Source organism: Neolamprologus multifasciatus, chromosome 3, assembly GCF_963576455.1.
Source record: "Neolamprologus multifasciatus chromosome 3, fNeoMul1.2, whole genome shotgun sequence".
Lineage (NCBI taxonomy): Eukaryota > Metazoa > Chordata > Actinopteri > Cichliformes > Cichlidae > Neolamprologus > Neolamprologus multifasciatus.
Window position 1 is genome coordinate 46,823,949 of NC_140441.1, and position 18,320 is coordinate 46,842,268.

General features: G+C 40.7%; 1 protein-coding gene across 4 annotated transcripts in view; it reads right to left on the reverse strand.

Annotated features, from left to right (window-relative positions):
• peli3 (pellino E3 ubiquitin protein ligase family member 3) overlaps nt 1–18,320 on the reverse strand; it is a 40,583-nt gene that overhangs the window by 20,055 nt on the left and 2,208 nt on the right. For 2 of the 4 annotated variants that reach the window (XM_085153995.1, XM_085153998.1), the window contains exon 3: nt 4,217–4,417. In XM_085153995.1, the coding sequence (XP_085010121.1) occupies nt 4,217–4,417 (201 nt within the window). The remainder of the gene's footprint in view (nt 1–4,216; nt 4,418–18,320) is intronic. The other 2 variants (XM_085153996.1, XM_085153997.1) reach the window with 1 other exon arrangement.

Below are 18,320 nucleotides of genomic sequence, written 5' to 3' on the forward strand. Positions count from 1 at the left end.
GTGTTGGTTATGTTACATAATAACTTTTAAATGCCCATTACTGAATTTCACAGTCTAAGAAATCTAGCCTTTAATTTTCAGATCCTCCCTGGTGAACGTCATGTGTTTGTCCACCAGGTTAATGCGATCAGTGACTTGTGGCATGTCCTGAGACTTTATTTCCACCCTGGTATTATCCAAAAAAACTGAGCCAATGGCTGGGTGGCGTTCGGGTTTTCAGTACAGACTTGGTGTAGCTTTCCCCTGCAGTCCATAGGATTGTCATTTTCTAGCTGTGTAACAAAACTCTGCTAATGTCAATATCAACGTCCATTTTATTTCTGTAGCACATTTAAAAGCAACAAAGTTGACCAAAGTGCTTCACAAGTTAGTTCATGAACAAGAGAAAACAAAAGAAAAATAAATACAGGAAAATAAGACATGCGAATAGAAAGAAGCAAGAAGCAAATACAATATATTTAACATAAAAACACACAAAAAGAGGACCTGATGTCACTCAAAATGAACTCGAATTAAAAGCCAATGTAAAAAAACGTTTCAGAGTCTTCAGAGTTTCGAGATTTGAAAGACTGTGAAGACTCTGAACTACGAGTATCGAGTCTAGGCGCTGCAACTGAGAAGGCTCGATCTCTATGCTTTAATCGAGGCCTCGGCTGTACTAAAAGCATTAGGGTAGATGATCTCAGCGCTGTTTAGTTGAGGAGTTTGCTTAAATAGCTGGGTGTTTATCGAAAACATAAAACTGAAAGTAGGTAAAAGCATCTTAAAATCAGCACGATGACAAACAGGGAGCCAGTGTAAATCTGATAAAACTGGAGTGATGTGATCGTTCTAACACATGTTAAAAGACATAGAGCAGCTTTTTGGACTAAGAGAACCACAGTAGTCCAATCAAGAGGTGATGAAGGCATGAATACGTTTTTGCAGGTCTATGGGAGGAAAATAAGTCTTTGCAACTTCACGTAACTGATAAAAACTGGTCTTTTTTTATCAGACATTTTTTACCATATCTGTTTAAAATTACAGACTCTGGTTCATTTTGAGCTAAAGCAAGACCTGCGAACACCAGGCTCAGTCAAATTCATGCTCAGTCATTGCTAAAGATTTCAGTGTGCTGAAAGCATGTTGGCACACTGCTTCACAACAAATATTTCTGGAACAACGTCACCTACTCTCAGGGTGGATGGAAAAGATAAGGATGTGATGACGCAGAGACTCCAGGAACACTTAAGACCAGTGGTTCCCAAAATGGGGGGTGTGCCTCCTGGGGGGGGGGGCGCAGAGCCATTGCAAGGGGGGGCACGGTATAAATTTAAAGAAAAGAACGCTTGGATGCTGCTAGCATAATGGACAGATTTTTGACGGGGCTCCCACACAAACGCAAAGCAGAGGATGAAGCATCGTCAAATATGCTTCCAAACCAACTTCCCTCCAAGCCAAAGACTAGAAAATATGATGAAGCATTCTTGCCTTTGGCTTCACCTGCACTACAGTTTTAATCACGGACAAACAGTATCCCACATTCTTCATTTTTAGTTCACAAACACTTCTTACAACGACTAACTACGCCTGAAAGAGGTTTTAGCTCTTTATACAGTAAAGTTACAGGAGGATGAAAATAATTATCAGGCAAAATGTCCTTCGTTTGTTAAAATAACCCCATGATACCACGTGAGCACACTATAATCACACACTATATACACGGTGTATGAGTTACAGAAACATTGTGGGTGTGTGTACAAGGGCAATAATATGATATAATAAGTAAATAAGGGTTTAAGGGCTATGGCCATTAAGGATGAGGATGGTAAATTCACATCTGCCAGAATATTGTACAGAAAAAGGAGAGACCAAAATATCGCACAGGGAATGTCTGTCTTTAGTCTGTTGGTTTTGCTCCTGATGCCAGAGGGCAGGATGTTGAAGAGGTGGTGGTTATAATCGCCGTGGCTCTAGAGAGACATCTAGAGCTCACAATGGAGTCCAGGGGGGGGAGTGGACAGACGATCACCTTTGCTGCAGTTCTGATGACCCTCTGGTGTCTCTTCTTATCGGCTGTTGTGCAACCAGCGTACCAAAGGGATGGCAGCACTCTCGATTGCGGCTCTATAGAAGAACACTAGTAGGTTTGCAGCCTCCAACTCATCTCAGGACATCCTCTCCACATAGTCACCTTTTATGGACAGGGGAGGGGGATCAGCTTTTGTCTTGCACAAGTCCATGACCACTTCCTTGGTTTTCCTGGTATTGAGGGTGAGGTTATTGTAGTCACACCATTCTGTCAGACGCTGGACCTCATCTCTGTAGGCGGTGTCATCGTCGTTGGTGATGAGCCCCGTGCTGTCGTCTGCAAATTTGATGATGATGTTGCAGGGATAGGGGGGTGCAGTGGTGTAGATGGTGCACAGGAGTGGACTCAGCACACATCCCTGTGGTGAGCCAGCGCTGAGTGGCAGGGCGGATGGTCTCTGGTTGCAACCCTGACTCATTGTGTTCGGTCAGTAAGGAAGGTTTTGATTGGGGGGGGGGGGGGGGTCCAAGTTTACCAGCTTGGCTATAAGAACAACGAATTACAGCAACAGCAACAGACATGTGCAGATCAACAACATGGAGTGCAGGACAGAGTGCGACCATTCAGTGTTTAAAGCTGGGAAGTACTCACATTACTTTGAGTTTGATTCTGTAAAAAGTGACAAAAACATTAGTGCTGCGTCAGGTTGTTTGATAACTCCAAAGAGCCTGGCCAGCCCCCACAAAATGCAGCCCAAACAGCTGATAGGAGTGATACACACATGCACATCTACCAAGTTAAAACTGGTAATACACTAATACACTTTAATGTAGCTTGAAATAACTTTCCAATCTAAAGTACAAAGACAAGACTCAAAATGATTTGAAAAGCAGCCAGTGTTCAAATAACAACTTTGAAATAGCTTCATAAAGCCTGCAGAGCACTTAAAAACTTAATATAGAGAAATTATGGGTCACTCAAGACTGGTTGTTGCCAAATGATCACAGACGATCGTCTAAGAATGTTTGACTTATTTATTTGACGCTGTGTTGTCACAATGACTGTCACATGCCCAAAATAGACAAGTTAACGTCATGGCTATTGGTTACATGTCTGCAAAACCTCGAGTGGTTGAAAACTAATCGTCAAATCAGTTTGAAGACAAGTTAGCAGGTTTATGCTCTTTACAAGGTAAGCTTCCTGGTGAAACTCCAGATGTGCAAGTGCAACTGGTCATAACTGGACTTTCAATCTCAAAATCAAACCCACACTGAAAGAGGCTCAGAAGCAGACAAGAATATATGCTTGACCTCGATGCCAAATGAAAATCCTCGGCTTGACTGTTATTAGCCTGTTCCCTGAATCATCATTTCTCCATACATGCATGTGACCTAGACTGACCTACTGTTTCTAATTTTCATCTGTCTATCAAATGCATCTCATGGCTATCTGGATCTTGAGCTTTATTGTGAAAGGTTTATGTGGAACATAAACAAGCGGACACGCGATGCTGTTACCGTTGTTGTTGCTAACCACAACGCATAAAAACAGGCGCTTGTCCGTCCGTAGTGTCGTTATATTAAATATAAGAGAAAGAGAGAACTTTAATAAATTAATATAGCCACTACAGTGACCATCAAAACGATGAAAAAATATTGCTGTAAACAGTTTATTTTGCGACACCACGAAACAAACAATAGCGTAAAATGAAACGAGACGTTTTTATATATCGTCATCCGATATATATGTTATATCGAACAGCCCTAGCTGGGAGTGACATCATTCCCAGCTTAAACATTTGTTCAGTAGTAAAGTTGGAAAAGCAAAAAAAGAGAATTTGTTTTGCTCCTTGGCAGAGGGTTGAGCCATTCATGCATTACTAGCAACACAGTGGACTGTGCAGTGTACAGACAGAGCATGTTCAATGTTCTGCATATAGCTCAAGTCACAGGTACATAATAGTGGCAGTACAGATTACAAGTTGATACTTTCCCTGATGTTTATGTGCATTATTACAATCTTGGTTTGATAAGGTGGGGTTGGTGGGGATGTGCCAACTTCCTAAACTGGAAGTCCAACTTTAGGGACTTGGAACTAAGGAAGACTAAGAATTCCAAATATGAATGAACACACCTGTATAATGAGGCAGCTTCATGAAGTTAACATCAGAAGTACATCAGAGCACACAGTAGTTTAATATCATACCCCAATACGACGAGCTCTCCATACTTTACAGGCTCCTTGTCCTCAGGAAAGACTCCATCGTGGGGTTGTGAGCTTGAGCCCAAAGGAGGCGAGGGCTGGCTCTTGTTGCAGGATGGGCGCAGCTCCAGAGATGGGGGGGGACACAACGCCTCTGAGCTACCCTCCAAAACCATGCCCACCGGCCACAGCTGGGGCTCGCTGCTGGGGAGAACAGGTCAGAAGAGAAACGTACATTTAAAGTAGTAGTATAGCACATTTTTAATATCTGATCATATCACAATGTGACAGATGATAAAATGCAAACAATCTCATGTATGAATTATAGGTCAACATTAGCACACAGGCTGCAATATAAAAGTATTCATAGCTTCCTCGAACTCTACCAGCTGCTCAGTGCTGCACTGTTAAGCAGTGTTTTCTCACACAGAGAAATTCCCAGTTTCAATCCTCTGGTTGGCTGTGGCCCCGTCTGTGTGGAGGTTGCATGTCTGTGGACTGTGGGAGGACGTCAGAGAGAGCCCACACAGACACAAGCTCCACACAGAAAGGGCCCAGCCCTGGTGGATTCGAACCAGGGACCAACAATGTGCTGGTGTTAACACTGTTGCCTCACAGTACGAACGTCCTTTTTAACAGAGCAAGAGATTTTTCATCACAGTATTTCTAAACATTTTTCTTTGGAAATTGTTTTTACAAATAACAAAATTATTTCAGCAAAAAAACATAAATTTCAATCATCAATATTATGACCCTGTGAAAAAACGACTCTTTGATTTAGTCACAGAGTCAACCATGGTGTGCTGTTCAAACTTTCAAGTTAAAGCTGAGGGTTAGCTTTTAATTCACGTACAGTATAAAAACATCAGGTCTGAGCTGTCATTTGAGGGAGAATGATGCCAAAAACAGAAGAAATCAGGTTAAACATGAGAAAAGTAATTTCTGATGCTGAGAAATCAAAAGTCATATCCAACTTGTAGCCTGTTTTTCCAATTTTCAAGTCCTGGGATGAGAAATTCAGAGCCACTCAGTACAAAACAACCCAGGTCGACGTAGCAAACAATAGATTAGAGACTGAAAGACAATCAGAATCAGCTTCACTGTCCAAGTATGCAGACCGAGTATTTCGGTATCTCTTTGACTTCAGTGTATGTGGCAGATTAGACACACACAATGCAGACAATAGCAACAGACAGACAAAAACAAAAAGGACTCTTTGATTCAGCAGCAGGTGTGACGAGTCTTTTATGTAGAAACTTAAGTGTTCAGAGGGTTTCCACCTGTGGGGTGCAGTGCTGTGCCTACCACAGGGGAGGAACAGATTGTGTTTAGGGTGCGAGAGCTTTGCAGTGATGTTTCTTTCTCATTCATTACATTTGTTTTTATTTATATAGTCCCAAATTACAACACCAAGTTTTCTGCAGGCCTCACTGTCTATTACGATCTGTTCTTCCTGAGCTGATGAGGAATTACATCCTCTGCTGAGCCTCTTTAATAAAACTAGTTAGAAATGTGTCTAATGATCCCAGAACAACTGCCAAGTCCTGAAGTGTGGTCTGCAAGAAGACTATTACCATATTCATGCACAGAAATTGATTGTGAGGATTACAAAGAAAATATTCTGTGAAAAGCCAAAATGTCCATAAATATTACAGATGACGTACTTCAAATCTGTCCGGGCAGAAAAAATTTAATTTATTAAAAGTGTGTGTTAAGCATATATATTTATTTAATTGATAAGTATTATTATAATCCAAGATTTAACCTTATTTACAGTATGAGTATTATTAACATCAAACTACACTAAAGTTGAACTAAAACTACCTAAAATATTAACGCGAAACACAATCAAACGCAGTACAGCAATAAACAACAATATAGTTCGATAATGAAGTCTTTGTACTTTCAACACTGAACTTCAGTTTCACATAGTGACCATCTGACATAGAACCCTGAAAAACAGGCTGCTGGGCCTCTAATGCAACACCACAGGTCCTACAGTTACATGTATCTCAAAAAGGGAAAGTAAATAGTCAACCTCAACTTTGCTGATTTTGTGAGCCATTGGCAAAATCAAATCCTGTGCTGACAGGAAGTGAAATCTCTCATAGTAATTTAGTAAAAGCCGGAGACGGCCCAATCAGATTCTTCAGTGTTTTCTTTGAAAGTTGCCTTCAAGCCCCAAAACAAAGTAGACGATACTTGGAGTTCCTCCAAAGTATTCTGAAGCTCAGGACAGTATCCAGGAGAACAAAGTCAGTGTCCAAATAACATAACAGCAGCAGCTACGACAGAGTGAAATGACTCCACAAGACTAAAGGACAGTCCTGATGTCCTCTGGTGTCTCACTGTGGTCTCCTCTGTGGACGCTTTGATGTAAAACAGCTAAACTGTCTCAGCTGCACACATGGGTGCTGCCAAGGTTTTGGACCCCATAGAAAAATATCACTGTGAGTCGCACGACATTAATAATTCAAATCATGACGCCCTAAAATATATTTATAACACTGAGCAGACACGGACGATATTCTGCTTTGAGATTGATGAAATATGTGCAAGCCATCATTCTGTTTTATTATAACGTTATTATTTATTTTATTTTACATTTTCATCTATAAAATGGTCCTAAAGTATTTTTTACTGCTTTAACATTTTTATTTATAATGTTAATTATTGACAGATATAATTTAAATAATCCTTTGGATTATAACAAATAAACAAATGAACCATGCTTCTGTCCTGAGGGAAGTTGAATTGGTTTTGATTTGTTTGACCTTAGTGAAGCTCTGACGTGCAGCCACACAGCAAGTAAAGGTACACAGCAACAGCTAAAGTGGAAGAGATGAGTAAGTGTCCTGCATTTCATCCACTGAAGAGAGAGATTCAGCAATGCAGCCATAAACCGAAGCTTGAAGTTAAGCGTTAAGGCGTTTTGCTTTGCAGCTCACTGATAAGTTCTATGAGAGGTCCAGAGGAAGTCTGTTGTATATCAAAGTCTACGTTTGATAGTCAGTGCATGTCTCAATCTGTTTAAAAGAATGAAAAATATTTGTTGCACATGCTTCATACATTTATAATTTTCTTTATCTTGTTTTCATCCACATTCACAGAGGAGAGGGAAAGAAAAAAATAAATACATTTGTCATGTGATCATTATACAGAGCGTTTTTAAACAAAACAAATGTGATTTAAACACATTTGAAATACTCATCAATCCTAAAGAGCTTTTACAATGACAGAGCTAAATGGAAACCAACTACTGCGTTTCATAGGCAGAATATCACACATCTGTAAAATAACAAAACTATCCATTAGTCTTAAAGCCATTTTCACAACAGTGAGGTGAAGCATTCAGCACAGTTCAATCCTAAATATAGAAATAAACACACATGTTAGCATTCACAGTATCTACGGCAGCTCATCATCATCATCATCCTCATCCTCATCACAGTGTAAATGAACTGAAGAAGGCTTTTGGGTTACAGTCACAACATACTCGTTAGATGTAGATCAGTCACAGATAAGTAACATCACAGACACACACACGTTAATTATCTATTATTATTATATCATACACACAAATGGGAATTATATTTAGAATATTATTTATTTATTTATGATTCAATGTTAAGTATAATTCTCTCTACGAGTTATTCTTACATTTTTAGTGAAACAGAACAATATCTGAACTAAAGTGGAAACCGTGACGCCCAACAGCTTTCCAAACGATGTGCACGCTATTCCAAAAAATGAAAGGAAAGCTTTTCACTAACTCCCCTTCATGGCTAGGCTGGCATAACATTAGCTAAAAGCACAAAGCTTTCATTTCATATAATAACTGTTATACTGAAACTCAGGTTTCTGCTTAGTTACTGACTGCAGCAGCTACATCACCATACACGGGCAGCTGCTATGTGGTGGTAATGTTGCTGCTGCACACTTTAACACAGCAGCAACATTAACAGTAAGGAGCAACAAATATAATCCTAAAAATAGTACATGAGCATGAATTTCCTCATTTTGTGGCAGCAGACATGTTTCAACAAGCAAGTTGAAACTCCGCCCACATTAGCACCTTTCCTTACTACATGACCGATGCAAGTATGTAACAGTCTGTTGTCATACACAGAAAAAAGTCAAGCGAAAAAGCATTTCTCAGATTTTATTCACTTATATTTGTTTACCATTGATTTAAAGAAAAGATTTGACATTCGATAACAGGGTCCTGATGCTTGTCTCAATAAATGGTAAATGGCCTGCATTTGTATAGTGCTTTACTCAGTCCCTAAGGACCCCAAAGCGCTTCACACTACATCCAGTCATTCACCCATTCACACACACATTCACACACTGGTGATGGCAGCTACATTGTAGCCACAGCTGCCCTGGGGTGCACTGATAGAGGCGAGGCTGCCGGACACTGGCGCCACCGGGGGCTCTGACCACCACCAGTAGGCAAACATGGGGTTAGTATCTACATACATAACATACAGCAAAAACTAAAACCCCAAAATTAAGAAAAAACAAAACCCACCTTACCCAGTAAAAATCCAACTGGGTCGAGCGTCTACAAAGGATCGAAACTCTCTCATTTGGGTTACAGTTTTAAATTAAAGTGTCCACACCCACTGGAATTCAGTTCAGTTTTATTAATATAGCGTCAAATATCAAGAACGCACCTTATATTGTAAGATAAAGATTCTGAGATAATATAGAAACAACCCCAACAATCAAACGACTCCCTTCGAGCAAGCGCTTGGTGACAGTGCAAAGGAAAAACTTCCAACTCTGGTAGAACCAGGCTCAGGGAGGGGCAGCCATGTGGCTGAAGGTGAGCGGAGGAAGGCAGGTCAAAAGAGCCAGAGAGGAATAATATCTCAGGATTAAATGCAGAGTAGTGTGTAAAAAGGTGAATGAAGAAGAACCATGAGAAGCCCCTGGCAGCCAAGACCTATTGCAGTGGAACTAGAGGGGGATTAAGGGAACATCTGATAAGCCCTAATGATAAACGAAATGAAAGTTTGAAGCCTTAATCTTCAAACTTTCTTTTGACTTTTCCTTTGTTAGAGAGAAGTAAAATACAAGATGTCAAAAAGTGAGCCTGTGAGCTTGAAGGCTACTTCTGGCATTAGAGCGCAGCTCCTGACAATAAGGACCTAGACGTCCACAAAGACGGGACACATATCTGCCAGTCTTTGGCTCCTTAATGCTTAATGCTAATCTTTCACATATGGTAAATGGTAAATGGCCTGTATTTGTATAGCGCTTTACTTAGACCCTAAGGACCCCAAAGCGCTTTACACATCCAGTCATCCACCCATTCACACACACATTCACACACTGGTGATGGCAGCTACATTGTAGCCACAGCTGCCCTGGGGCGCACTGACAGAGGCGAGGCTGCCGGACACTGGCGGCACATTAATGCTTGAATGCCACAAGCCGAAACGCGTTGGTCAATTATTAAAGTTGTTCATCTTCCCTCAAGTGTTGCTGGAGTTCCTGCTTTGTGAATTCTTTCATCCTCTCCATGCACCTTGGAAGCAGGTGAAGTTGTGCCAGAAAATTTTTGCGGCACATTAATGCTAACCTTTCACATATAATGGATATAATGCACCGCCTTGGCTGATCAGTGAAAGATGTCTCCAAGCCAATCCAAGTCTGACGTCACTAGCCGTGTCTGGGCCTAAACCAGTGTTGCCAACTCCTCAGTAAGGAAAATCGCTATTGGTTGTCCTAAAAGTCGCTAGAAGTCGCTAAATGACGTCATCGCCTAATTTGCATAATTGGTCATGCTAATGTAATTGTAACCTACGTTGTTGGAGAGAGAAATAACATCGTGGACGAGACATAAAGTGAGCAAAAAACGTCCTAAATGCATTTAGAGTTTATTTAGAACTACAAATTAAATTTCTTTTAGCAATTATTGTTTTTTGTAATGTCACAATTCCAACCCTGCTCCTTTATCCGGGCTTGGACCGGCAAAAGTGACCCGAAATAGGCACTCTGGTGGAGTTACTTTGTGTGTGTGTGTTTATAAGTAGTTTTAAACCTGATCCACAAAACAGCATAAGAGTAAAAGAAGAACTGACTGCGTTACAGCACCCGCTGCTTGTTGAGAGTAAAAGCGATATGCGCTTTCACGTCTTTTTTTAGCGACTTTGTTTAGAAAAAAAGTCGCTAGGGGGTCTGAAAACTCGCTAAATATAGCGACAAAGTCGCTAAGTTGGCAACACTGGCCTAAACTCCGCTGCAGGTCCATATATCAAACGATCACTATGGCATTACTGAGAGTTGAAAAACTGTCTAAAGTCTTTCATCTTTAATAAAATGATCAGTGTTCTGCTCTACCAGGTGTAACAATTGAGTTTAACATCCAGGCATCCATGAAAACGGAATTTATGACATTTAACGGAGTTAGAAGTTAGCAGGAAGTTAGCTCACTAGCTTCTATCTAAATACAATATAGCATGTCCTGACTGCAGGGTTTTGGAAACAAATTAAAACGTACAGCTCTGTTATCACTTCCAACATAAATGAAGACAGAAAACTAAACAGCAGTGATGTTTGTAGGGTTACTGAAGTTTGGCTAGCTGGTATATAATGATGTGCTACGTGACCGCTAGCGACACAGCTATGTTAGCATAATATAATCAAGCTAACTTTTTTCCCACTGGATAAAAGTTAACGTGAGTGTTCTCGGTGGTCAGGAACAAATGTAATCGCATGGCAGGATGCTGTAAAAGGACCAAACTTCAGCAGGAGAACAACTGAGATAATCCATCCACAATACGAGGTTAGTCATTCATATACTGCTGCATGGGCTGGGCTGTAGCTACATCGTAAGGTTTTAAAAACTGAGCTTAAATAAATGATTAGCGGTAATAAAAGCCGAGGGAGGTCAACAGTGATCACTGACTGTTTTAGGAGCTTTTTGAGATTAAATAGAAGAAAATACAAAACATTAAACATGTTAACAACACAAAAGCCATATTAAACACAGACTACTTTAGGCCCGGAAGTAGGATTCGTCACGTCATCACTTAACGACCGGATAGGGATTATTCCACAGTTCATTTCCTGTTTTTACCAAGATGCAGTTTGGAATGCTGCAAAGTCAATTTTCCTTCAAAACAGAAACTTGGTGGTTTTCCAAAGACCTCTCCCCTGCCATTAAAGAGAGGAGGATGATGCTTTGGCTCCTGGTGGCAAATGTTCAACAACAAGGTAAGACAGCACACGTCATCAGAGGCCAGCCTTTTCTACCAAGAACCTGAGGGTGGCAACATCCCGCCTGTCAGGTTTTGCTAAATGTAAGACCACAAACTAAGTTCTATAATAGTTCCAGCCATTGTCCCGTGAAGTCTTAATTACTATGAAGGCTGTTTAAAAAAATGCCAGAGGGGATTTTTGGTAGCAACTAAGAACTGGCCAGTACCTGAGAGCCTTTGGTCGTATCTCAACCAGAAAACATAAATTAGAAGAAGAGAGGATGACCTCCACCATAATGAGCTTGTCACAGAAGAAGCCCTCTGATATGTGAGAGCAGGACAGGGTAAATTTATTTCTGGAATAGCTTAAAGTACTAATTTCACCAGCCACACCCACCTTGGCAGGTTCTCTCTATATCAATGCACTTGCTAACTACGTTGAAAAACCCCAAAGATCTGTTACTGTTGGCTGTAGGCTGGACTAACCTGTAAGAGCTATTTATAAGATGTAAACTAATGCTCAGGTTTTTACGTGTTTCACAAAGCGTTAGTCTTTTTGACTGCAGAATAATTTATTAAAACAAATCAGGAAGGGGCAAGCAAAAGCCAAATGATAATCAGACTCAAATCACTTGAATTATACTCATCTAAGGAGTTACAATCCACAACAGTTGAACTGCTTGGAAGTTGTAATTGGAGCGTTGAAATTTAAGTCCACAGTCTGGGCAGCAGTTGATCCCTGTGGTTCATCCAATCATCTGCACTGCTCATCTTGCAGGAGACAAAGAGGCTGATATCTTCTGCACAATTTTATTTTGCCTGGTTGTTTTTGTTGTAAAATTTTGCAACTCTATTTCTAATGAAACACAAGAACATGGGAACAGGTGACGTAGCAAGAACACAAAGTGCAGAACTTTTGAAAGCTGAAATTCACATAAAAAAGAAGTTTCAAAGTCGGAAAGTAGCTGAACATCTTTATAATGTACATTAGAAAAAGCTGACTAATGATAAAAGAAAATTTAGAATAAAAAAACAACTGTGTGTGTGAGATCATTTTTAGTTTGTAACTCGTTTGTGGGTTTATTTTAAGACTAACTGTGTGTTAGTGGGGAGATACAGATGAGTTAAAATGTGGGAGGATCCACTACAGACATGTAAATGATTTCAGTGCTGATCATCCAATCAGAAAAGGCGATTCTTTAAATCTGCCCAGATTTAAACCATCTGTCTGCTGCAGACCAATCCACCAATAAAAAAATTAGCCAATCAGAATGCTCTATCATTCACATACCTTTAAATTCACCAACTGGAAATACCTGTCAGCAGCATTAGGTTAGACTGCAGTAAAAGCGAACATACTGGTACTCTGTGGCAAACCCCTGTCAGATGTGTCTAAATTTGCTGTTACTCCTATCAAAATACGTTTTGAACCGCGAGGGTGTCGAGGACTTGTTCTACACAACAGTGTGTTATTTTATGTTCCTGGTGTCAATAATGTGGTGACAGGAGAGATTTAAAAGTGGGTCTTTCCTCCTGACTGAAAACAAAATGTAACTCTATGGGTCAGTTAGCAGGTAAACACAAGTTTTCATCTCTTATCTTTGACAACGATGGCTACGTTTTTAACATAAAATGATGACCTTAGAGCAAAAAACGTGGACTTCTTATTGATTCTTTTTATATTTATTAATGGTTTCATAATTCATTTTAAACTAAATTATCAAACAATACATTACTATCACGATATCTAGATAAATAAAAGAATCACAAAATGAAATTATAAATTAATTTAATAATGGATTATTATTATTATTATTTTTGCACAATTCATTACTGAAGCACAAAATGCTTTAATTTGCTGCATGTGACTCTTCTGGTCCTCCATACAAATCCATAGAAAATGAAAAATAATGTAGGAAATGAATGAAAGCTACTATAAGAAGAAGGTGATCAGAAAGAGAGAAACATTGTAGCAAATAGAAGAAGATGGGGTTTAAATGACAGGGAGAGGTGGAGCACGGAGAAAGAAAAGACACAAGAAACCTTAAATTACTTTCTCTGGATGGAGAAGAGAGGCGGATGCTTTTGTGTGTTTGATTATATGTGTCAGCAAGTGCATGCGCACAAGTGTCAGGGTGATGAATTGCCTGTTCTAAGCCACACATTTTCTAATAAACCCACAGTCACATCCTGTGTGTGGACAGAGGGATGCAGCTCTGAGCAGAGTGGATACACTTGCTAAGCTACTGTAGCCAGAAGTACTTAGTTACAATAGTTTGACTGTAAAGCAGCAACATTTTAGTCAGAAGGCTTATTGACATAGTTATGAAGTAAATACTGATTTTTATAATATATAATTTGTAATAATCTCATTGTTAAAAAATATTCAAAAATTGTGAATACTTAACAGATTATGAATTCCTCCGTCTTCCATGGGAGACGGGGGAAGAGTAACTATTAAAGTGAATAATTAATAGACTAAAATATCTGTTGAGGTTGTGGGGACCTAAAATATTTTGTTTTTTATTTGTAGCATTTCCAGATTTAGTTTTAGTGCTTAAACTCTGACATGTGATTTGTCCTTCAGGGCCACACTACAGTTTTCAGGTGTAGAGAACAACATTATCAAATATGGAAAAGCATATTTTGTAAGACAATATTTATATAAACCTTTTCACTTATTCAATTAATTCAACTGTGAAGACCCGACCCAATATTTACTTTTGTTTTTTTTTTTTTCTTGATTATCACTTAATACAGATCAGGTTGCTTCTACAAATAGGCAACATCGAGATGACAATTTTGCTCATTTAAATGTCATAAGTGGTTAAGAAAAAGAGGCAGGGCAAGTTTGTCTGTGGAAGAAAAGGAAGAAGGACCAAGAGACAGAAAAGAAAAGCCAAATTTGTCTCTTCTATAAACAAATGAACCGAGAGCTAAATATATTCCACTGACAAATGAACTCTGCATTGAAATATGGCTTCAGGACAAAACTGTCTCACTAGTTGTGTTCTTCAATCTATTTAAATAAAGATGTCCTGCTTCTGTCCTTGGACGACTTCGTAGTCACTCTGGTTGAGATTAATAAACGTATTATTTCCCCATAAATCCAGTTTAGTTGTCAAAATAAGGGCAGATATATTTGTAAACATGTAACTTTATTAAACATCAGTTCCGACGTGGACATTTTTGTTTTTTGAGAGCAGGGCAGAGAGCCACAGAGCATGTGTACTGTGCATTATGTAACACTTTATTATGTACAAATCCTACAAGCCTGTGTTATGAACGATTACCCTCCCCCAGTAACAAAGTCAGCCTCTGATCTCTGCACGTGTCTTTCTGCTCGCACTGGGTATTATTATGTATCTTTAAGTTGTTAAACTATTATAAAATGTACTTGTCAAGGTCAGGATGTTATGCTATTACAGGTTTGTCCAAATTCTCCACATCAGACGTGAGTGCTGCTATTATGGGATGAGCTCATCTCAGTTTTTTCATTGTAGTCGCTTTAATAATTTTCTAAAAGCCAAAGTATTCTAAGAGGGTGTTAATATGCAAGTATTACCAAAGAAAAGACATGATCTATCTCTATCTCTCTATCTCTTAAAAGAATCTTTACCTTTGAAGATGTGTTCTTCAAAGGTAAGGACTGCTCTGTAATGTAATATTCTACGGTCCTTAGTGGACTGGGAGGCAGTCAGAGGTGGAGGACCTGGTGCTCTGATCCCTGGAATGCCGCCTCACTGGTGAGGAAGGAGCAGGACCTGGTGCTGGAGGTTGGCAGATACCAACCAGATATAGTTGGGCTCATGCCAAGAGGCTCTGGAACCAGTTTCTGGAGAGTGGACTCCACCCTGGAGTTCCCCAATGGGAGGCAGTGGTGCAAATGTATCCCCCTGGCTCGCTGCCTGTGCGTTGGAGTTTTCCTCAGGCCCCAGGTCCTGACTATTGTTTGTACCTAAGTGCCAAATGACAGTTCAGAATCCCTGGATGAGGTGCTGGAGAGTGCTCCACACAGAGACTCTATTGGGGACTTCAATGCTCTCACACTGATGTTGTTAAACAACTGCACGCAGGCCCATGACGACCCCTGGGGCGGGTGAGATTCCCCCTCAGTTCCTGAAGATTCTGGATGATGTAGGGCTGTCAGGACTGACACGTCCTTGCGTGGGTTTGGGGGTTTGGGTGCCTCTGGATTTGAAAACTAGGTTGTTGACTCCCCTGTTTAAGTAGGTAAATGGTAAATGGCCTGTATTTATATAGCGCTTTACTAGTCCCTAAGGACCCCACAGCGCTTTACACATCCAGTCATCCACCCATTCACACACTGGTGATGGCAGCTACATTGTAGCCACAGCTGCCCTGGGGCGCACTGACAGAGGCGAGGCTGCCGGACACTGGCGCCACCGGGCCCTCTGACCACCACCAGTAGGCAACGGGTGAAGTGTCTTGCCCAAGGACACAACGACCGAGAATGTCCAAGCCAGGACTCGAACTGGCTACCTTCCGATTACATAAGTAGGGGGACCAGTGGGGGTGCTCCATCTACAGGAGGATCACACTCCTCAGCCTCCCAGGGAAAGTCTATCACAGGGTACTCGAGAGAAGAGTCCATCCATTAGTCAGACCTTGGATTCAGGAGAAATAAAGCCACTTTTGCCCTGGTCGTGGATCACTAAACCAGCTCTTTATGTTCTTGAAGATATTCAAGGGGTTGTGAGCATTTGGCCAACCAATGTACATATGTAATTTCGGGACTTGGAGACAATATTCAACCAAGTCCCTCGGAGTATCCTGTGGAGGGAGTTTCAGGAGTTGGGGCTGTTGTTATGGGCCATTCAAGCTCTACAACTGTAGCAAGTAAGTCAAACACCTTTCTGGTGGCTGGCCTTTGCCACAGATTCTCTTCATGGATCGGATATCTAGGGGTAGCCAAGTCAGGGAGGGTCTCCTCTTTGGTGAGGATGCGGTTCTGTTGGCTGTGAAACGTGAGAATGAGAATTAGCACTTTGACCACGGGTGTTGAACTCCAGTCCTTGAGGACTCCTGAAACTTTTAAATGTGTCCCTGCTGCAACACACCTGAATAAAATTAGTAGGTCATTGGTAAGAACTGAGTGCATGCTGAGGTGTCAACCCCTAACCTCAAGTAACTTTAAATAAATCTAAGTTTGTGAAAAAATCCTATTCTAAAAGTACTTTTATTGCACATGTTCATTCAGTCATGAGCTGCTGTAAAATGAATCAAATGGCTGAATTGCCACCTCAGCATGGAGTCAAGTTCCATAGAGTCTTGCTAATGACCCACTAATACGGGTGTGTTACAGTCGGACACATGGAAAAGTTAAAAGGACTGGAGTTCGACACCTATGTCCTAGACTGTGGTTCTCAGCTGGAAAAGGGTGGAGTGCCGCATGTGACGGATACAGCCAGCATATGTGAATTTTCTTCAAAGAGTGGCTGGCCTCGCCCGGGTGCGCTGCTCCTACTCGTCAAAAGGAGCCAGCTGAGGTGGTTCGGGAATCTGACTAGGATGCCTGCTGAAGTATTCCGGGGATCTCGTACTGGTGAGGAGGTTCGAGGCCAGGACTTGCTAGAGAAATTACATTTGTTGGTTGGCTTAGGTACATCTCTGTGTCCCCAACAGGTGGCTGGGGTGAGGGAAGCCTGGGCTTCTCTGCTCTGACTGCTGTCCTAACTGAACCTGGATAAAAATGGATGGCTGACTGGATGGACGGAAATATTCATCCATCCATTCAGTTCTGATTGACTGATTGATTGTTTGTTTTGGTTGTTTTTTTTTCCAAGTCAGGTATTGGATCAATGCATATATGGCTATTTTGTAAAGCATCTTGCAAAGCAAACTAAAGTATAAAATTTTGGGTTATTTAAAAGTTACATAAAAATACCAAGCAGTTAAATACAGCTTAATGCAGGCTCAACTGGTTAGTCTGGTGCAGAGCAGACTGATGCTTGTGTCACTGTACGGTTACATCAAGGATGGCAGACATCAATAAGTTTAAGATGATTCGATTTACTCACTTAATTGCACCTTTCATGCTGGTTTTATATGATGGCTCATATTGCATTTACTTATATCTGGTGGAATTCATTTAGATACAAAAATCCACAAAGAGCAAAGAATCAAAGAGCAGCAGCAGAAAAAATCAGCTAATCACAGCCTAAACACAAAGAAGACTCAACTGGAACGCACAATACAAATTATTGTGTGACTTATGGAAAGTGACAAAATCACTTCATATCACTACATCCATTGCACCGCTTACACATGACCTTAAAGGTCCTCCACAGTCCATATCTATAACCCCGGCCTGTTACCCAGGTCGTAAAGGTGGTAGTTAAAAAAGCTTACTCAGATAATAATCAATGCTAAAAGCGAATATTAAATAACACTTTCAAAAAGCAAATATCAGCAGTCTCATAAATGCCTCCTCAAGCCGACACAACTTTAGACACCTCTGCTGCAGGCAGGCAAGCACACAGGTCCTCTCACTAACAGTCAACGTAGGTAATACTGAACAACACTTTAGGAGGAATTTTTGAGAGGTCAAGCTCCTGTTTCAACAAAACTAAAGCATTAAACAGTTGTAATTTAATATTGCTGGGACACACAGTAGTGTTTGCCATTGTCGTATGGTTTGTGGCTCACCTGCAGAGGAGGGGTGGAGCAGTGGGATTAGGATTTCGTGTCATAGCCGGCAAGCACAACCTAACCGTGCCTTCTCTACTCGAGTACTGGGACCTGAAGCAGCTGAAAAGCTGTGCAAGTAGTGGAAACCCTCATGAAGAAACACACTTTTCTTGCAACGATGTGTGCTACTGGTCCTTTATGATTATAGCAGATTAACTATTAGTCATTTTCAACAGTCACTTTAG